We start from the raw sequence: 22,421 nt of genomic DNA, 5'->3' as shown, positions 1-22,421 counted from the left end.
AAGGACCACATCTACAGATTAAAGGGTATTTCTCCAGCACACAAACCTGATTCATTTATTTTCATAAAAACTAAATTTGTGCTGTAAATACAAAATGCATTTTAAAGTAATTTAAAAGCTATACATTAAATAACTTCTTCGTATGTGTCAAACGACAATTTGAGTGTATAAGTAATTATGCACACATGACTGCGGGGATTTAAGTGAAGACATTACCAGACAGTAATCCCTCGGTTATCAGTGAGGCTATACTTACCATATAAAATTCAACTATCTAGTGAAATGTTCACGTGAAAAGCATCTCTGATACTATAAGGAAAATAAATGCGAAAAGTGAAATGGCAAGGGATTATGGCACTTGATTTGTCGCACATGGGGGATCAAGATAATGAGACACTACCACAAATAGTAACCCTCAATTGAGCGACTTGATTGTGGGTTTTCATGTCTCCCGGGCTTCGACTCTGGTTCTTGACCAGATGTCCCTCATTCGAGGTTTAGTTTTTGTTTTGTTCATTTGAGTTAGTTAAGGGTGAGTGTTCACTAAACTCTCGTTTTGAACCAAAACCTGAATTTCAACTGTTTAATTTTGCACATGCATCGCTCTAAAGATGTAAAGCAAACACACAATGTTGGATTTAATGGTGTGCATCTCAGTTTCCAATCTTGGTGAATCACCCACAATTTGTGGTCTATGATACATAGCAGTCTTTATTTAAATTTTAAAAAATGATTCTAATGTTTCCATGTTTATAGTGTGTGTTTTGAAAGTCTCTTTACTCTTTCTTAGAAAGCTTGGAATGCAGATTTATATTTAATGTTACATAAAAAAATGTTTCTATGAAAACTATTTAAGGGTTGTGTTTTGTGGGTGAGTGACGTTGAAATTCAACATGTGGATTTGTATCATGAGCTCCATCAGGAGACAAAAAAAATCAAGAATACAAATTATATTATTGAGTCAATAAATGCAACACAAACGATGCTTTTGGTAAGAGATAATAATAAGTAATTGGGTGTTAAAACTTCATCCTGTTAAAGTGTAGGTCAAACCTTCAGCCACATGAGGGAGTCAAAGAAGAGGTTGTACAGCTGTAATCTCAGTTTCAAACCCCTGCCTTTCAGACGAACTCAGACCAAAGTTGTAACAAATAAATAAAACTTAAACCACAGTGGTTTCATTTAAAAAAATATTCTTCATTTTATAGAACATAAGTCTAAAACAATTCCAGTTTATTCATTAAAACAAAATCTGGCTTGAATAATATTTAAATTTAACAGTATCTGTCATCAGATTTAAGGTTTCTCACCTCTGGTCACAGGAGTCTCTTCACTATCAGCCACAGTTCTACTGCAGTATATGTGTGATAATCTTTTGGGGTTTAGCGGCAAGAAGGCATTTTGGTGCCCCGTAAGCTCTTTCCGTCCTTGAAGTGGACCACTGTAAACAAGCAACTGAGAATATTAGACTAATCTCTGCTTTCCCCATTCAGGATTAGTTGGTTCTTGTTGGCCTTCACATGAATGACTTACCTCGGAGATTTGGATGCAATTACACTTGAGACCCGAGGGAGGACGGCCACGAGTATTTCACTTGACCTTTATTCCATCATGTTCCTTTTTTTAGTTGTTAGAGTCCAGAGCCTGCGGGGACTGAAGCCGAGCAGAGCGGTCGATAGGATAACTGGTTATCGCCTTATGAGCTAAGTTCAACTTGGCAATTTGCTGAGACTTGGAGCACAACCTGACTCGGATTAAAGATGGACTGAATTCAAAATGTGGTTTTAATCGTATTGAGTCTTTGTTGAGCATATTAAATAACATGTATTTTAAGCTTTGTTTTTTAGACACACTTTAGCAGCAACGTTCGCTACAATTTGCATTTTAGCTGACACAGTTATTGTGTTTACTAGCTTAATGTCTTTTTCTTAAAGGCCTGTTGTTCTAAGAAAATGTATTTATTGAGCCAAAATATAGGAGATAAGGTTTACGTTAGAAACCTGTACTAAACTAAACAAAGCTAACCACTAACTTTAGCTGTATAGCTAAGGTCAAGGTAAGCTCTTAGCCTTCTTTAGGAATGGATTAACCGGCATCTTTTCCGAAATTTTGTTTAAGTGTAAAGACATTTTGTCGTGTAATGTTAACATTAACATAATTAAAAAACAGAAATATGAGAACGGGAAAGCTGTAATGCAGCATCTGTGGCTAATGCTAAGCTACATGCTACCTACGACCTGCAGCAAAAAGCATCAAAATGTATTTCGTATCCATTATCTAAAAAAAAAAAATCACGGCACACACTGATTTTTTAAAAGACATATGTTACTTTATTCAGATCTTCCTTCTGTTGGATGTTTCCATGCAACGCTCCTGTCTTTTATATTTACAAGTACATTTAATTCCATTTACATGTGTAACATTTTAGGTAAAACTAGTATCAATGTTGGGAAAACTCCCAAACTTGACTGATGGGACAAGATATACAAGAATTAAAGAGCTAGTTAAAGTGTCTACCGAGCTCAGTGCGAGGTACCACGGTTGGCCGGCCAGGGTCCATATCTACTGGACTAGCCTCGTAGCACCAAGAGCCGAGTTGTATTTTTCATCCTCTTAACTAGCCAATCCGTTTTGGACCATTTGCATAGACATATCTCTGTATATACAATATATACATCATTGTTTTTATAAAACTAAAATGAACTAATCGCATATACGTATGAGGTAAGTTGCCATCATTCAGGTACTACTTTTTTCATTGAAAGCACTTACGTAGAGTAAACCAGTGTTGTTCCGTTCAAATTCTAAAGATCCATCTGGATCCCAAACTCAGAAAAAGAAATACCACCATTTTGACATCCTTATTGAATACTATGTAACTTCTGGATCAAAGGTCTTCAGTTGCTATCATCTGAAGACGTTTGTATTTTGAGTCTCAATGATTTGATGAGCACTGTATGTGCAGTAAGTAGTAGAAAGAGAACGCTTCAAAGTCCTCTTTTACTCAACCTTCAGGTGCAGGGGGTCTCCTCACAGGAGAGCAGAATAGTACCTCTCTCTCTCTTATCAGAAAAGATGCTCAGCCTTAGCTTGATCGTAAAACCATCTTTGATAGCAATGTGGAGACGCATCTGACCGAGGAAAACCCAAAATGTTGTGACTGGTTTAATTGAAATATGCTCACAGCACTATGCATGTGCCGGACTTCTTCCCGTCATCAGCATCTCCGCCTCCTCCTTCTTTCCTGCTGGGATCATTCAGCTCATCAAACAGTCCTGTTTCGATCATCTCCTGCTGCCAGGGAATAGGTACAGCCCCGGTGCTGAACTCCTTGAAAAATTTATCATCCTTGGCGTCAAACTCGATGCCTTTTATTTCGGAGAATTCGGCGATGTCGTCAGTGTCTTTGGCATAGACGACGTTGGGCTTTGGTACCCATGGCGGTGGCACTAGTCCGGCTTCCAGACGAGGGAAGTTGATGGTTTTGAACCATGCGTGCTTCCTGGGATCCTCCTTGTTGTTTCTAGTTGTAAAAGAAGAGACACATTGTTCGTTAAAAGGACGGACTCTAAAGACGTACCATCTTCAAATGCAACCTCATGATAAAAAGAGAGGGAAGACTTACCTCACGCCCAGGCGCTCCTCTTGGTTCTTCTTTAAAAACAGCTGGATAACGTCCTTTGTGGTAGCATCGAAACACTTGTGCTCCCACTTTGGCTCTTCGTTGACGATACGACGCTGGACCTCTTCCTTCTCAACCTTCTCCTTCTTGCTATCGGGGCCTTTAAAAGGTGTATAACCAGCCACCATCTCGTAGATACTGCAGCCAAGAGCCCACCAGTCCACAGACGTCCTGTAGGGGGTTTTGCTAACAATCTCAGGGGCCATGTACTGATTGGTGCCGGCCTGAAGAAAGGACAGACACGTTGTTAGGCTTTTCCATTTAGATTGTGACAGCTAGGTATTTCGGTAACACGCTAGGATGGACGAATTCCAATGTGTTGATCATTGTCTCTCAGGCATTTCAACTGGTTTTGGTCACTCCTTGGATCCTCTGTGCATTTTTATGATCCATCGCAATCACAGAAACTACATTTGCAGACGATTGTTGCCATGTTCAGCATTTTTACCTGTCAATCTGATAAGGGACAGACTTGTGTAATACCCACAAAGAGGATTACGGAGCCAAAGCTAGCCTCTAGCACAGAAGGTTAGCCCAGTCGCCCTGGCTGGCTGAACATCATCAACGTAATGCATAATGAGCTTAACGGACAGGGCTTACTCTTTGCTACTGCAGGTAAGTCAAAGATGAAACCTCCATGTACCTTTGCAGCTGTGATACGGCTAATTCAAAAGCAGATACATCTATGGGGTACACAAACCTTTTTTTTGGATATATGGGTTGGAAGGTTTTCATAACGTGTTTCAAGACACTGCAGAATGGCTGCCTTGGAGCTTGGTTCTGTTTTCTATTGCTTATTTTGTGTTTTATTTCCTTTTTGTTTTATTCTGTACTGACACCACATCAAATCCCTATGTTTATAACACTGGCTATAAAAGTTTCTAATTTTGATTCCACCGAAAAGTTTTCCAAAGGGCTATCTTGAACTACTATCTCTGTATTAGGAGTCAAACATGTATCATTATTTACTTTAACTTAAAGTGATTTTCATACAGTCATGGGTTATCAATTGATTTTGCCATCACCTCACCTTGAGGTCATCAACTCTTCAAAGATGGCCGACTGCTAAAGCATACGATGACTTATACAACTGGTTCCAAGACACCCATTACCGTGATCTTTAGGACATCTGGTAATCCGTGTCCGGATTTACCTTGAAACCCCCTATTGGGACTGACAGATTGTCCGAGACGGTTTAGCCTTACGGTCAATTTGAGGCGAGCTAACAGACAGGAGGGGATGAGGTGTTCTCAAACTGGCTCATCCACAGACTTACATCCACATACTTAACAAAAAATATCAGTGTGAAGAGATTGGACACAAACGCGGGAGATGGTTGTGGGCGATCTTACCATTTGTGTGACCGTCTTCTCAGGACGGAGCTCGATGGCCAAACCCAGATCAGAGAGTCGGCACTGGCCTTGGCTGTCGAGCAACACGTTCTCCGGCTTCATATCACGGTATATGATATTCATTTCGTGCAGATGCAGGATGCCAGTGGTGATCTGGGCGGTGTAATGGATGATGCGCTTCATCTCAATGCCTTTGTCCACTCCCTTGCCGTCATAGCCCATGTTGTAAATGTGGTACTTGAGGTCTCCGCCGTTCATCAGGGTCATGACAAGGCACAGGTGGGTCTTACTGTCGTATGCATATGCCAAGTTTACTAGGAACAGGCTGTTGACCTTCTCCAAGATTTTCTTCTCCAGCAGGGCCATCTTCTCACCGTTCTTCTTCTTCAGACGCTTTTTACACAACTTTTTGCAGGCGTACATCTGTCCCGTGTTCTTTACTTGAACAGCACACACCTAGAGAAACATCCAGATCTCATATTACGAGAATACCAAGAAAAGGCACAGAGATTAACTGACGCTTATACAGTTCAGTGGAAGTTTAGTTTACTATCTTAACGAATAGTAACTTGTCTCAAACCCCACATTTTATATTAAGTCTTTATTGGTGAAGGTATACACTTAGAATGGGAAATGATAGCATTTCAGACATTAGTAACTCCTTGAGACTTGATGCTTGGTACTTCAGCTGTACCATAATCATACTAAAACTTCTTCCCTTGTGAATGTTTTCATCAGCACTTACTACAACATGTGGTAGCCGCTAGCAAAGCGATACAGGCTCACTCAGCAGGTACATCTTTCTGTTACTTTACAGGCCTTTTAAATCCCTGTAATGACCTTACCGTTATGAACAGTAATGTCCTTCTAAAAATACTACATCTTTAAAGCTTCCTTTCCTGGGTAACAGTGTTACTTGCTAATGCCAAGCAAATCTATAATCTGTTGTGATGGTTTAAAAAAAAAGAGCCTTAGGACATCCCACCAAGTAGTATATCCTTCTTCATCAATCATCACAAGTTTTAGCTATGAAGAGGTTTTTTATTTTTCAAATAAAAGCGTGGTTGACTTACCTCTCCGAAGCCTCCTTTTCCCAGGGTCCTGAACTCGTAAAAGTATTTGTCACTGATGGGCTGTTTCTCATATTCTTTCCACTGCAGAAACTTATCAAAGAATGGGCTCGCCATGTAATCAGAAAATGGTTTATCCTTCAGATACTCTCTCACGCTATCCTGAACTTTCCCTTTCATCACTTCGTCAAAAGTGGCCGTTGTGACGGCCTTGCACTTGTCGGCCGCCTCCCCGCTGAGGAAAGTGAGGAACGACTTGGAGTCGGCTTTGCAGTACTTGTTGATGATGTTCTGACGAGACTTGTCTTTTGTCGCCCCTTCTGCAAGATCCCAGTCGTACAGCTCGTCCAGGAATTCAGCAGCGAGCTTGTAATTGGGGTTGGTCGCCAGGTACTGACGGAAAAACTTTTTCCCGATCGGCTGTCGTTCGCAGATGGTGGTAAATTCCTTCTCAATGGCGGCTCTCGTGGCGGCGCATTGTTCGGACTTGGGCAACGCCAGGCTTCGCCTACGCTTTTTCATCTCCTTGTCATCCCCTCCTTGAGCCTTCAGGTAGGCCGTGTTGGCCACCAGGTTATCCAGTCCCCCCATGTCACACATTTTGGCAGCTGTTTGTGGTCTTTCTCCCCCTAACCAACTGGGTTCTGCAGCAACGCACCAAAGTGGCCCTCGTACGACTCTTGCTGTATCTGCGAAGGTGCAAGGTCGAAAGTGAGCTCCTTTGCCCAACCTACCTGCAAACCAAAGACACACTGACACACCCAGTAATTACTCATTTAGAATTAACTACCAGGGAGGGATTTCGACTTAAGGATCTTTGTGCGGTCTATTCGAGGATGCTGTGCACAGAAAGGGAATCATAAGCGGGCTCGGTCATAAGAGGCTTTGTAAATCTCTAAACTTGTCCACTGTGCTCAGTAGTCTCTGGCAGTGGTCTGGTGACCTGTCTCAACGCTGGCGGAAACACTCAGAATCATCCGATATACTGACAAATGAAATCAGCAGTTTCTGATGGGCCACTGTGAACGTAGATGCATTTGGAAAACACGGTCGAGACGAGCCTGGAACCTGCTCCCGGCTGAGTGGATTAAGACTTAACGTCTTTATTATCTTGTATCTCTGACAGTCGCAACACAACATCAGATCCAAAGCTCACCGCACTACTGTCTGCTCCTCCCTCTGGTGTAGATGTCAGTGTGCTAATTTAGCCTTTAGCCTTCGTAGTACTGTAGTGAAACTGATTTCAATGAGTTTGACTTCAAATCTAAAATAAGGACGGCGCAAGTTTAGTTGAGTTGCACTTTACGATTGTCCCTTTTAAAGTGTCTACCATAACCATTGTGTCTCTTCTGATAATTATGGAACGCTAAACAGTTCCTGCCCCAAAATCTTGTGAGATCAGTCATGAAGACATCGTATCTAACATGGTCGAAAGATTACAGTACAATTAAACATTAGAGTAAACGCTTTTATCCAACACAGCTAACAATACATCGACGAGGAACTTGCCCAAGGGCCCGTTGGGTTACGTCCCTGTGATTCAACACCTATTAAAAGACACTGGCTGAAATAACTTTCTCCTAAGCAAGTTGAATCTCCAGGTATCTTGCCAGGTGGCTTCTCTCTTCTCTAGTTAGAAGTTCTGGGGATTACTATTTAGGAGAAAGCAAGAAGAAATTATAGATATATACTTGGTAACACTTCTTTATATCTACAAAAGAGCTTGAATATGTCCAGCAAAGCAGGGATTCTGAAATGGAATTGTGTCCCTCTTGACAAGATGTACGATAGCAATGCGTACAAAACAAGAGCAACCTATTAAGAACAAAATACATTGTATTGATTATAGTTTAAAATGGTTTGATTATAGTTGAAAATTGTTTGATTATAGTTTAAAATGGTTGGATTATAGTTGAAAATTGTTTGATTATAGTTTAAAATGGTTGGATTATAGTTGAAAATTATTATATTATAGTTGAAAATGGTTTGATTATAGTTGAAAATTGTTTAATTGTAGTTGAAAATTGTTTGATTATAGTTGAAAATTGTTATATTATAGTTTAAAATGGTTTGATTAAAGTTGAAAATGGTTTGATTATAGTTGAAAATTATTATATTATAGTTGAAAATTGTTGAATTCAGTGTATCCTGTAGTGTGTACATATTTGATAACAGATTAAATTAGTTTGAATACAGTTGAAAATTGATTGAATTCAGTTTTAAAAAAAAGTGCACAATTCTACGATATGATATGATGATGATATATATGATATGTGTAAGATATATTCAAACTCTTTATGATTCAAACTGTAGGATTGTATAACATTTACAGATTTAAAGTTAAAATGTAAACTTTAAATAATTCTAAGACATTTCCCTGTGAACCATCATATTAGAGGTATTACAAACACTCAGGTAGACCCCCTGATTCAAGCCTAAGTCCTGGTTACTTTTAAGCTTCTTGAGTCGACTGAAATAGACCATCTTTTTACAGAGTCAGAAAAAGGGGTCACAGTGTGTGCCCGGATGACATTACAGTCTCAATGGATCCACGAGTGGACCGATCCAGCATCTCCGTCATCGTGACGAAGTCCCAAAAGCCGTAAATACACATCGTTGTGAATCCATGTGGTCAAATCCTGCTTGACCGCGGCGCTCAACATTTTTTGACGTCTTGAGATGGTTTGATCTTTGCATGGTCTGTTTCTTTAAAGCTATAGGAGGATAATCTTCATCTTACGAGGGAGTAAAGGTTAAGATGGTTTCTTCTTCATCTTAACGCCCACGTGGTCTTCTGCTCGGTCTACTTTGTCTCCATCCTCTTATGGGGTTTTCAGCTCATCGGACCAGAGCCCGACCGAGTCTCCTGGTTCAGATCTGAACCATTTTACCCTTTAATCATGAGTTCATGAATCATTGGGGGTCAGGTTTGAAATGAGGAAAACCCACCAATGAGATGAGTGAGCTTGCACAGGAACCCCAGAGCGCACAAACAAGGTGTACATAGCAGTAAAGCCAGCTTAAGCGTTGACAGAGGGTTAATCTGCTTTCCAGGGCAAATCAGAAGAAGTGCAACTCTGGTCACTTCACACTGAAACACCTGGAAAGAGTTTGACTTGAGAGTAGACTCATGTTTTTTGGGGGGAATATGTTCATCTTGTGATTAGGATCATTTAAAGAGGGAGATTCCTGTTTTAAATGACAATAATAATACTATAAGTAAGTAAGTAATTTAGATTTATATCGTGCTTATAATTTTGAGTCGTCACACTAAAGGTTTTCCAGGAGAAACATGATGTTTTTTATCGTCTTTATTCGCTCTATATGTCTTCAGTCTGTTACACAATAATTGCAGCGTTACTACACTTTCACTGACGCGCCTGGATGATCTGCATTGTGTTTTTCTTTCTGACTGCGCCCCCTACAGGACAGACGTAAACTATTTAATGTGATACAATGAACTTTGTTATGATCCATTTTTAGCACATTTTGAATATTGAATAATAAATAAATACATGTATAATATAACGGGTTTAGGCACACCTTTTAATCAAAGAAACGTTTTTTCAAAATATACATGTATCCAGACTCAAGGGTCAATAGAAATACAGACACAACAGACACACAACTGTTACAGGAAAAGAAGAGAATTGCAGAAAGATCTATGAAAATAGGGATAAAAAAAATACTGATTATGATAAGTGATGAAAATACCATTGCACCAGGGTATCCATCGCAAAAATATTGATAACTAGTGATAACTAATAGTAGTAAGTAAGTAGGTAAGTCATTTGTATTTATATTATTAGAGATGTAATTCTCGTGTAACAAAAGTAAAAATATTTTCCAAACTTGATTTTAAATGTTTGAGATGTAAAGTCTTGTAGAAAAAGGTTAAAGAATTATATTGACCTTGGTTAAAATAACTACATAGCTGCTTTTTAGGGCAACAAAAATCCATAATTTGTATTAAGAAAGGGTGTTGCAACTGAAACCATTTGATTGTTTTTATTATTATTTAATGAACACACAGACAATATAGATCACAACATAAATAACATTAGAAACAATAATAATAACCAAGCAAACAAGAAACAAAAACATTTAAAAGGAAAAATACATCAAGATACGTAACATAAACTGATAAAAAACAAGATTAAAATTATAGAAATAAAAATATAACCTCTGTGGCACTAGAATGAACATTTCAGATCATTTATAAAAACGTGAATTCCATTACATGCGAAAAATGGATCCAAGAGGTTAAAAATGGCTAAATCTGGAAGACCACAAAACATATTTCCATAAAACTTTGAAAAAATAGCGTATAATTGACTCTGGATATAGTGGGAGTAGTGATGCTAATGTTAGCAGAGCTAACAAAGCTAATGCTAGTAATCAAAATGCAACTTAAGTCAATGTTAGCACAAAATATTGAGATGGAATTAAACAAATTCCAGGACAATAAGTGTCAGGAAAAACCATCAGGAATGAGTAGACTTCCTGGAATCTAAGATGGAATTGGAAGAAATTACCATCATAGTCATGACAGATATTATTAGCATCATTAGCATCAAACATTGATGCTAAACACATGATATGAAGTCAGCAACATTAACAACAAAAACACTAACGAGTAAATAGTTTTTGTTTAATGAAAATAAACAGCAATGAAGATAGCAGGAATTATTTAGTAATGTTTTTTCTATTCATTTTCAATCTCAAAATATTGTATAATAGTAGAAAATAAGGTTTGATTGATGTAGGAAAGTTTTAAAACCATGACAACTCCATTGAAATTGTCACTGAATGCTAAATACATGTTTGGCTCAATTGTTTTTATATGAGTTTATATTTTAACTGTATGTTGCGTTATTCAAATCTGGGATTTTCAAGTTCCTGAGATATTTAGAATTTAAACTGTAAGATGCCAGCAGACGCAGGGGAATGCTGAAGGCGGGGTCATGTGACCTACTGCGGATATATTTTTGTAACGGCTTGAAATCATCTGGATCTTTGACAGCATTTCCCAGCAACATCATTTTTTTAGTTTTCCCTTTACTTGACTCAGGGTTAATTGAACCTAAAGTCGGAAAAATCCAGGACTCGTTAAAAGTCAAAGTCTGAGCTTCCAGAATCCGATTCATTTTTCTCCTGTTTTGGATCATTTGGAACGACTTCTTTGGCTTCTCTGCTGCGCCGGATCATCTTCTGGAGCTCAACTTTGCTAGCGAAGAAGATGCTGCGCCAGCTCACCTCTTCTGCCAGAGTCTCGATGTCCAAGGGAAGGCTGCTGAAGCGTTCCCTCACCACCTGCTCCCAAAACGTCTCCGACGCACAGATCTAGAAGAGGAACAGGGTTTCTTCATCGCGAATGCCAAAAGAAAAAAAAAGAATCCCCTCCCCCGAGTTCAACTCACCCGCCGGAACTTCCGCGAAGTCACCGCAAATTGAGCTACATCTTCCAGCTCTAGAAAACTTAGTATGCGCAGGACTAGTGCGTCAGAGAGATGGTTTATATATCCGTACTGACCTTCGCACAGTCCCTTGGCATACAACAAGATCCCACGACCAAATATCTTTTGGACTAGATCTGGAAAACATCTGACTTTTACCATGTCACCAGGGATAGAGAAGGCAAAACTACATTGTGGAAATTATTGACCCTTATCTATTTCATTTCTCAGGCTTGAAAAAAATAAATCTTACGGTGCAGTGGAACATCTTCCAAGAACTCCTCAAGGGTCTCTGTCGTCTCTCCAGGCCGAGCCATCCTGTCTATGATCCTCGGAGAAATCTTCCACCATCTCCATACTACCTGGAAATGACATCACAAACATTGACATTTGATCAATATTAAGGAAGTGCTTAAGGTTGAGCTAATATTAATACACAAAAATCAACAAATAGGATACATGTACAACGTTTTTTTATAAATGTACCATGTCTATATTCATTTGTAGTGCAGCTTTCAATTACAATGTTACTGTTTTAGAAATAAATATATAACATTTGTTTTTACCATTGTAAACCACGAGGCCCCAAAACTTTTACTAACTTTAAAAATAAAATGATTGCTCTAAAATAGGTAACACCAAGTGAATAAGAAGTGAATAAAGAATGAAAGTAGTAATAAGGCATGGTTTTATTTTATTTTAATTGAGGAGGGAAATAAGTTTGTAACTCGGTTAGCATGCTAGTTTATGTGATGCTATGCTATCATGCTAAAAGCTAAAGATGAATGAGGGGGAAAAACATCGTCGGAAGTTACATAGAAAATAAAGGAAAGCGGGATAGTGCGCGGTTGCATGAGTCCAGAGAAGTTGTGCAAGACTTACCTCTGTCTTAGAGACAGTAAAGCAGTAGAAGTTCTTATCAGGTGCAACACCTGGACCTGCGAGTTCCAGAAGCGGGTCTGGCAACGCAGACGCCATGTTTGTTGTTGCCTTGACAACCGCTTCAGGGAGTCAGGTACTGAACTAGAAGACGGAGCAAATAAAACATATATATATTTACACTAAAATCACATCTATAATAAATCAGTTTTACATTTGCAACAAATTTACAAAAAAAATACCTAATTTCCCGAAGAAACTAAATACATCAAATCTTAAACCTAGTGTTCAATTAATAGAAAGCAACGCATATAATTTGTTAAAAATCCTTTAATTTATTTATACATATATTTATATATGTACATGTTACTAATCTATTCTTGCAAAGCCAAGAAACACATTAACTGTTAGTCATCGGTGGCACAAATGGGGACCCTCAGTTCGTTTTAAAAAAAATAACAGAAAAAAAACAAACAGTGAAACAAGTAAAAACAGAATTTCAGCACAATGTTTTTAGGAGTTTGTCAGAATAGAAGGTATATTTCAGTGGAGTGCTACGAGACCCACGACCGAACAAGAGACATTTCTAAAGACCGACACTGGACCACATGTCCCGTCTCACCTCCTTATTACGAGACTCGTGTCTCGCACTCCTCTGCTCGGACCAGAGGGAATCTGCCGACAGTGGCACGAGCGACACCTTTAAACGTTCCTCCGGCTTGTAAAAAACTCTACCATTCATGTTTTGGTTACAGGACAAAAGAGGGCGTCGCCTGGATGCCTTTGATTTGTGCTTGGGGACCGTTAGCCAAACTGTGTTGGCCCTTGTTTGCAAATCCCCTTAATCGGCATTTTTTTTCTCTCGGAACATCCGTTTAAAAAAACAAAAACTAAGTGCATTCCCACACTTTCGTACGACCACAGATGATGGACATGGAAAGAATATTAAAATTGGTAACTTGCAATAATATGTAGTGGTTTCTATACTCACCATAGTTATATAGCACATACTTATGTCCGAATACAAATGATATGCACAAAGCTTACAGTCATGAACAAATAATAAAAAGCATATAATAGTATAGAGTGTAAATAGTCCAGAACAGTACATCCCCCCAATAACAGTCTTCAATATAGTCCTTTGTACTCCTTCATATCCGTGTAAACTTGCTTGAGAAAGTCTTTTTTTTTTTTTCTCAGGAAATGTACTGCCACTAAATAGTGTGACAACTGTGGAATATGTGCTGCATGCTGCCCTCTGCTGGTGAGGACTTGAAGCTGTGCTACAGGAAAGGGTTGGTCGAGGATGACCCTGTGGGGAACGCCCCGCCTGGACCTCCGGCCTGAAGAGTTAAGGACAGAATTAAACGTCAAACAGGTGCTTTTATGAAACGAGTTAAGAAACTATTTTGATACGGTCGATGATAGCATGAGTGTGACCAAGATTAAAACGGAAAAGACTCACCATGAATGGATTATTAGACATGCCAGCAGCAGCCATGGCCTGAAGATACGGCGTCATGGAGGCTTTGTTTGGACCGTAGACTGGAAATGCTGGACCTTGTGGTGACACAATAGAAACACGACATGTAGAATTAATGATTTTATTTTAATTAAACATATGTTTAAGGAATATTAAAATCATTATGTTGCATTTTACTTAATGTAATACATAGGCTTCAATCATTTGACTTAATTAGTAAAGTAAATTAACAATATACATTTGTTTTTCCTTTAATTCCCATCGTTACCATCAACCTTTTTTATAAATATTTAAAGTGTGTTAAGAACACAGGAACCACAGGAAGTGAGCATTGCAGGTGAGGTTCAACAAAAAAATTAAAAGCTACACTTTTGCTGAAATAAAATTTTAGATTTAGGTGTGACTTTGAGATTTGTGCTTGTGGACTTGTAGCCATTAGCATTCTTGAAAACTGGCTCTGCTGGTGATGATTGACAGCCTCAATATCTCTCTTCAGGCCTACATTCTTTCTCAAAAAGCCCAAAATACATACAATTCCTAACAACACTCTTTCAAACTTGAGTAATACATGAGCCTTCTATGTATTATAAGAACTAACGGTTTATATTCTGACTAGAAAGTGGGAAATATTGTGTTCATAGGAGCTGGTTACTTAAGAATGTATCACCATCTGCTGAAGCTTAATGCAGGTAAAATTCAAATCTGATGCCATTTGAGATTAAACTTAAGACCAACTTGACAATTGGTGCTTGGTTCAGTTTTTCTGTTCCTTTTGTGTGTGTTATCGTATTTCATTATTTTATTCTGTACTGAGACCAAAAACAAAAAATCTTATTTTGTGTTTAAAACACTAGCAATACAATTTTCTGATTCTAATAACTACTGATAATCTGATGAAGCTTCATAAAGCAGTGTCATGTTGTTTAGAGGTCAGTAGGGGGCTCCATATAAATCACACGTCTGCAAGAACCCTTTAAAATGTGACAAGAAACAAATGATAATTATGGATAATGTTCATTAAAATATTTCGGAGAAAAAAAGGGAACATAAAAACAAAAAAAAACTAAATCCACGACACACGTTGGTTCTGGTTTACAAAAGCGATGATGTCACACAGTGCAGTGTCCGTCACCGAACATTGGTTTGTGGGTCAACGGACGTCGGTGACGGACACTGCACAGCTATGGCCGGAGGAGGCGGGGGCCGCGGGAGGTTACTGACCATTGGACTGAGGGTGGTACGCCCCGGGCTGAGAGTAAGGGAGGGGAGCCTGGCCAGGGAACTGTTGCTGGAAGGTTCCGCTGAAACTGGTCGGGAGGCAGTAGGAAGATGCGTTTCCAAAGCCGGCGGGCATGCTCATAGAGCCGGTAGCGAAGGAGGCTACAAAACACACACACACACACACGTATGTGTACACAAGGAGCAGACTTCTAAGGACGGTCTACGGACGCCACATCCGACACACCCTACCTGCAGCTGGACCTCGCCCGTTGGTCTGGAAGGGATTGGTGGCCATGTCAGGAGCCACGGCGGCCGCGACAAAGGGGTTTGTGGAAGCGACTCCTGAGACACATTTTTACAGAAGCACATGAGAGAAACGCCGGACAAAGGAACCGCGTCGTCGCCAAAGACTTTACCGCCAAATCCTGGTTGCATGCCGGGCAGAACCGCTTGATTCTGGGCCGGCGACGAACCCAGCACTGGCCCATATAAATTCCTGTCGAGAAAACAATCAGATGAGGATTATATTTTCCTCTTTGTTACATTTGACATTTCCAAATATAAGTGAAATTAAGTTAATATTGACAAGTTGTTTTTTTTATTTACCATTAACATGGGTTTAATGTTGTGTTACAATTCAACTACCAGCCACTAGATGGCAGCAGTCATAACATCGTCACTGACCATGAAATCTTGCTAGATACCGGCGATGACTGAGGACAAGAGGATACAGGCGATTGCAGCATTTAAAGCTGATATTCGGACATATTTTGGTTTCAGAACAAAATCAAAAGCAGCTACGACTTTGTAAAACTAAACTCTGTATCGTGTTGCGCACCGTTTCACCAGATTCTTACCCACCTTACTGTTGTGTTATCAGTTTTATCTTGATCTTTAAAATATATACTTTATTGAATATTGTTTTGATTGTTTAAGCGCTTTGTGACCCTGGTCTGGAAAAGCGCTATACAAATAAAAATTACTTACTTACAAATAAGCCTCTAGAAGTAGTAGCTGCTTATAAACAACATGGTTCATATGGAACAAACTAAACATGCTGATTTAGTATTTTTTAATCACTTTTCTGATCACCCACAAAAGCCCAATTTGCTAATTTCACAGAGTGTTTCTTGTGGATGAGCCGCGTCAACAACAGTGCTATTGTGTCTGCGTGCGTCAGCGAGGGAGTAGCTGGCAGCCGCTCACCCCTGCACACCCGTGGAAGCCGAGGTGCTCAGCTCGTTGTCCAGCTCGGCCAGAGCAGCATAGCGGTCCTCTGTGCAGCTCCCCGTCTGGGACTGGGCAGGAACAGCACTGGACATAGACAGGATTGGCACGCCTCCGCCTATTGATGGAGAGATTTCAGCCGCAAATTAGTCTCTTTAAAGCTCGCAGGCAAAAAAATAGAATAGAAAGAAATTTAACAGAGGTGAAATAGTGATTAAAATCAAAGAGCATCCACATAAATGTTTTAAATAGATTCAATTTCAGTTCCGATTTTTAATAAACAGGTTAAAATAAAATAAGTGATATGGATTACAGATGGTTTGATGAACAATCACACAAATGGCACATATTGACATGTAAATATATAAAATATTGTTTTGTGGGTTGTTTTAACATTAACATTCAAGTTTTTTCATGTTTGTTTAATTTTCCGTGTATCATTTTAAACTAGCCAAATATTTACTTGACAAAAAAGTGATAAAAGGGTTTTGTAATATATGATAATATTAGCAAAACTATTAAAATGCGCTTCAAGATCCACTGGCCATGTCTCACGTCTTGTGTTGCGTTCAGTGTCTGCGATACTGTAGGAAATATTGGGGGACTGGATCGTAATTACTCACAAGTTAACTTGAACAAGCTAGAAAGCTATACATTTTTTGATTAATTCATCTTTTAAAAGAAGAACATTTGTATTCATGATTCAGAAATATTTTCAAATAAATAAATGAGAAAAATGGTCAAAACAAGATAATAAAGACAACCCGTTTTTTACTAATTGAATTTTTTTTGTTGTATTTTCTGAGCCTTGTGAGATGTTAAGAGTGAAGTTATAAACAAATAAACTAAAAACGAATCCACATAATAACCAAAAAACATCTTAATATATTAATATTTGAGAAACACGTGGAATGAAACCACTGCCACCACCATTGACTTCATTTCAACATACAACACACAAAATTCTAAAATAAAACCTTTTTTTCCGCTTTAACCGCCTTAGTTTCAACTCATACGATACAACATATTATACATTTGAATTCCAATATCAAGAGAGTAAGAATACTTCATTGAAGATGCGGCTCAAGGATCTCAATATGATTTACGACATCACTCGCTAACGTCAAACAAGAAACACACACAGAGGTGAGCGACACAAGCAACAAAGATGGATGATGGTACCTGATGAATGGGACTTTGAGAGGGGTGATGTGCTCAGATAGGATGGGATTGCAGTGTTTCCGAACGCATCAAAGTTGGCAAAGTTGGAGTTTGAGTTACCCTGAGGTACTGCTGCCACACACACACACACGCACGCACACACACACACAGATACACAACATGGACATCAACACACTGATGTGTAATGTATGAAATGATGAACCGATCAAACGTATGGAAGACACCTGCGGGAGCGTCTCACCTGGCTGGCTGGGAAAATGTGCAAAGTTAGCAAAGTTAGTGGCGCTGGCGGTCTGACCCGGCGGGGCGGCGAAGATGTCGCCCCCCAGGTCCGCGAGCAGATCGACCTTCTTCTCCTGAGCTGCGCCGTGAGCATGGGAGCGAGCGAGGCCCGGAGACTAAAGAAGAAGAAGAAGAAAAAAGAAGAAGGTTTGAATCGGAATATTGGCCGGACAGAAAATAAAAGCGTACTTGACGGAGTGGGGTCTTGTTGAGGTGAAGAGTCTTGAGAGGTTGGACTTCTGGGGTGCTCCCGGTGCTGCTGGCTGAGGATCCAGACACTGAGGCCTGGACGCTCGCTACTGCCCTCGCCTGGTCAGGAGGGACGTACCTGCAGGTCCAAACATTTTTTATTGCATAGGATCACAGATTTTATTATTTTAAAAGCGGCGATTCTCTGATGCTAACATCATATTTTTCCATTTAATAATCATATTTTACCATCTTTTCTTTTCGTATTTTTCTTGAAGGAACTCTTTGACTTTCTGTGGCTCTCGGAAGTCTGGAACAACTGATGTCCTGTCGTCATAGAGGCCCAACCAGATGTGTTTACAGACCTACAGGGGGTTAAAGGGGGGGAGTAATGAGAAGAGTGGGAATTTAGGAAGGGTTTTTTTTTCGTGTGGAAGAGGTGAGGGAAAGTAAAAAAAAAGGGGGGGGAGGGGATGAGGAGAAACAGGAGAAGAAAGAAGGAGCAGAGGAATTTCAATAAAGTTGACGAAGCAGCAGGACTGAGAAAAATGCCCGAATACCACATTTGGATTAAAGACAGGTGGAAGCGATTGAGAGGCTTTATATAGAGACGCAGGTTTTTACCTCGTTGCTGTGTTTCTGGAGGAACTCGATTTCTTGCTGCGTGAACGTGGTCATAGAGATGGACTTGACTCTGTGTGGGGGGTTCAGCCCTCGCCTGTGGGGAGGAAGCCAAGTGTATTAGTTTGGTAACAAACGGTTTACGTAAATAATAGTAAATTACACCAGGAAATACGAGTAAAAAAAATGATCAAACAAATAAAAACAATGTCAGGATAAACAGAGACATAACATTATTTGTTGAGGACATAAAAGCATGTTGTACAGGGATTATGACAGAAAACCTTAACTGTTTAAAACCTCCAACATTGTTCATTTGTCTGGGAGCAGGAATTAGGTCACACCTACATTAACATTCCAGCATCACCTCAGCTGAAACATACAGACCCAACCAAGACCAGCAACATTCACAGGTTGAAACACTTGCACATTTTATAGATGTTTTGTTACACAACTTTCACTAAGTTACTGTAGTTTTCAAAATTACATTTTTTTTTTTTTTAGGTAGAGGCGTTGGTACTTCACAGCATTAGTGTAGCATCCAAAAAGTAGCAGTGCATTTTACAGACATAGTACAAAAGGATTACTAGTCACTTTTATTCAAAGCTACCAACTGCTCTAAGAACCTTGCTCAAGGGCTCCACATTGGAAACCACTGTTATCCAAACTGATCTTGTTTAACTTCAAATTAGAAAGAAAAAACGAAATAAAACAAACAAAAACATTTCAAATTTAGGACATAGAATAGGTTTTATTTTAGTTATTCTTTAATCATGTTCCTAGAAAAACTATTTCTGAAAAAATAAGGATGGAAAAATGTGAGGTAAAACAAAGTATTCATCAACGTTATGCTCCACAGAGACACTAAGCTGTTTAAAGGTGTGAGTGAATGGCTGTTTGACCCCTATGTGTTGACCCTGTTGAGGAATGCTGATCTGGTCAGGGTGTTCCCCGCCTCCTGCCCAAATGCTTCCTGTTACGCTCAACGGCATATGGTGCAATAAATGAATCAGAAATCAGATGTCAAAACCCTCATTGTACCCAGTGTGTGACTCAACGTCGCTTCAGAACATTTCCCGTTGAATCTACAGAATTAAAACAGAAGTTTGAATCCACAAGGATGTGGCTTTTTGGGCAGGATATGAGAATTGCTGCTCAATGCATATTTTCTTGCCACAAAAAAAAGGAATTAAAAATGAAGATTGTCATTTTTCTTTATTGTAGTACCCATCCTCATCTGTTGCCCATTTTGTTCAACCAAAATAAATGACTAAAACTACTAAAAAACACAAACGTGTATATAGAAATTGGTAAAAAGAAAAGAAAAATGTGCTTGTTGAAAAAAAGACCAAGATGCTTGATATATTCCACATTACAAGTTTACGTGTAAATGTACTTTTAAGTTTTCATTTGTTTTGTGTTGCTGATACATTTGACAGTGTAAGTAAGTAAGTAATTTTTATTTGTATAGCGCTGTTCCAGACCAGGGTCACAAAGCGCTTAAACAATCAAAACAATATTCAATAAAGTATATACTTTAAAGATCAAGATAAAACTGATAACACAACAGTTGTTCCAGAAAATCAAGGAAAAGCCTGAACAAATAAAAACGTCTTAAGATGTTTCTTTAATGTTTCTTAAGTGTGTGAGAAAGTGTGGAATTAATGTTTCATAGATCATTTCAGTGAGTTCTGAACTGACTGAAATCCCTCCATCATCATCATTTTAGTTATTAGACAAAATAGGGTTACAGTTCCAAAAGTTAAATGATAATCGTTAAGTGATATATTGGCTGTCTTGGTTTTGTTTTTCTAAGTGTTATCTTATTTCATTATTTTATTTTATACTGGCATAGGCTTTTCCTTGATTTTCTGGAACTCCTGTTGTGTTATCAGTTTTATCTTGATCTTTAAAATATATACTTTATTGAATACTGTTCTGATTGTTTAAGCGCTTTGCTTTATTTACTTACTTAAAGAAATCCTATGTTGTGTTTACAAAACTGTAAGTAGAAGTTTCTGATTTTTTTTAACGATATCTATGCCATTCTTCCAACAAAACGATCGCGTGACATGACTTGCGTAATTCGATATTTCCCAGATTTAATACGGAACGTTTGTCAGGATTTCGTAACAATTTTACGGGAAACATTCCGATCTCAACCCACCACACATGATGCGTTCAAGGACCCCAGGGTTCTGTCTTATCTTTAGGTGTGTTTTCATCTCAAGATAAAAGTTCGCATCAACAACAGGTTCCCTTTGTAAGACGTGCTGTTGTTCAAGCAACATATTTATCAGTTTAAATGAATAAATAGTATTTAAAATGACAGTCGAGACGAGAGTTATTTTTGATATGACAGCTGATTTAAAAACAAATGAACGGCCTCAATGAAAGCTAGTACACGAGCTAACGGACCTAAATAGGCAGTGAGAAGACAGACGTGTTTACTGAAGGTGCGGCTAGTAAAACTATGGAGGATGAAGACTTGACTCACAAGATGCCGGAGCAGGTGGTGCACACGAAGGACCCCACGGTCATGTTGACATAGGTCGGGCCGCGCTGGTCGCAGTCGAAGCATTTCCTATTCGCGGGCAGACTCGTCATTTCCCGGAGCATCTTCAGATGAGTCTCCTCCTGTTTTCGCTTCGCACTCGTCGCCATGACCGGGAACTGCTTCGTGCGACCACCGGGATGGAAGGTGTGTTGTGTGTGGAGGGGGGGTGGGGGGGGAAGGTTCGGTGCAGCAGGACCCGGGACAGGGTGGGCGTCTTCGGGCAGACTCGCCGCGGTGGCCAAGCAGACGCTCGCCGAGACTGGGGCGATTGACAAATGACTTCTTCTGGGGCTGGCGGATCAAGGGGGAGACGAGCGGCCTCTCGCGAGCAATGCGCCACCTACCGGTTTGGAATAGTTAGCAATGTATACAAATGGGAAAGTCACTCGAACGAATTTAAAGCAGAAGAGATTGATGACAAATCGACTCAACTTTATATAACTTATGACAAAGACACGTTTTTTTGCTTACCATATAAATTAAAGAAATAATCTAGCTATAGATATATGAAATAAAGATTATTCTTCATCATAAAGAAGCCATCAAAGTGCATAAAAGACAACGACTTGAAGACATCATTTAAAACGGGATTTAATTTGAATAAGCGAGCTACTATAATGTTTTTTATTCAAATAGTCCTAATGCAAGCCTATAATATTAACGTGTCTGTATTGTTTCTGAAAATTGTAGGGATTTTTGATAGATAAATAAAATTCATTTTATCCAACTATTCATTTGATCAACAGCAAAACTAGAATATAATCTGTGTTCTACCACACTCAAACCAAGCTTGTACATATAATTAGAGGATTTCATAATAAAGAAAAATTAAAAGCATATTATTATTTACAAAGCATATGCATTAAAAAAAAAACTTGCTAATGTTGTAATAAAGGTGTCATTTTTATCTAGACCAAAAATGTCAAACTCAGTCAAAACAGGAGCAGAAAACCTTCTCGCAGTCTATGTTGTGCTCCAGAAAAAGGTGTATATATCAAACTGTCTTTTAGACGAAGTATGAGTCTGATATCATCTCGATTATTGGAACATAAATCTAAATCTTAGTTATCTCTGGGTTTTTTCACTGACATCATTTATATGAAAAACAATTAACATCAATAATCTCTATTTTATAGCAAAACCAACACCGGCATCTTTATAGTTAACAATATCATCTTTAACATCAATATAATTTGAGCCAACCATTCAACGCGCCACAT

At 39.0% G+C, this 22,421-nt stretch overlaps 3 protein-coding genes across 6 annotated transcripts; all 3 read right to left on the bottom strand.

The window, feature by feature from the left end:
* Positions 1-3,180: 3,180 nt before the first annotated feature.
* On the bottom strand, positions 3,181-6,967 carry grk7a (G protein-coupled receptor kinase 7a). The gene is made up of 4 exons (XM_087811455.1): positions 6,108-6,967; positions 5,035-5,490; positions 3,626-3,906; positions 3,181-3,523 (listed from the first exon to the last, which is right to left on the bottom strand). The coding sequence occupies exons 1-4, from the start codon at positions 6,702-6,704 to the stop codon at positions 3,181-3,183; spliced, it is 1,677 nt and encodes a 558-aa protein (XP_087667581.1). The 5' UTR covers positions 6,705-6,967.
* Positions 6,968-10,198: 3,231 nt separating this feature from the next.
* On the bottom strand, positions 10,199-13,096 carry fbxo36b (F-box protein 36b). Its single transcript, XM_087811165.1, has 5 exons — positions 13,062-13,096; positions 12,443-12,583; positions 11,814-11,922; positions 11,525-11,697; positions 10,199-11,447 (listed from the first exon to the last, which is right to left on the bottom strand). Exons 2-5 carry the CDS (start codon positions 12,536-12,538, stop codon positions 11,214-11,216), a joined length of 612 nt encoding a protein of 203 aa, XP_087667291.1. The 5' UTR covers positions 12,539-12,583; positions 13,062-13,096; the 3' UTR covers positions 10,199-11,213.
* agfg1b (ArfGAP with FG repeats 1b) lies at positions 12,752-21,465 on the bottom strand. 4 transcript variants are annotated; one of them, XM_087811161.1, is made up of 12 exons: positions 21,142-21,465; positions 18,648-18,741; positions 18,273-18,388; positions 18,024-18,162; positions 17,794-17,950; positions 17,553-17,663; positions 16,350-16,488; positions 15,560-15,639; positions 15,393-15,485; positions 15,144-15,302; positions 13,905-13,999; positions 12,752-13,782 (listed from the first exon to the last, which is right to left on the bottom strand). In XM_087811161.1, exons 1-12 carry the CDS (start codon positions 21,306-21,308, stop codon positions 13,723-13,725), a joined length of 1,410 nt encoding a protein of 469 aa, XP_087667287.1. In that variant the 5' UTR covers positions 21,309-21,465; the 3' UTR covers positions 12,752-13,722. The 4 variants fall into 4 exon arrangements, with proteins under 4 accessions (XP_087667287.1, XP_087667288.1, XP_087667289.1 ...); XM_087811162.1 differs by having other exon boundaries at positions 15,393-15,482; XM_087811163.1 differs by having other exon boundaries at positions 17,553-17,660.
* Positions 21,466-22,421: the final 956 nt, after the last annotated feature.

The sequence above is a fragment of the Callionymus lyra genome, chromosome 16 (genome assembly GCF_982586985.1).
Source record: "Callionymus lyra chromosome 16, fCalLyr1.hap1.1, whole genome shotgun sequence".
In the NCBI taxonomy this organism is placed as follows: domain Eukaryota; kingdom Metazoa; phylum Chordata; class Actinopteri; order Syngnathiformes; family Callionymidae; genus Callionymus; species Callionymus lyra.
This window is presented reverse-complemented; position numbering and strand designations above follow the sequence as displayed.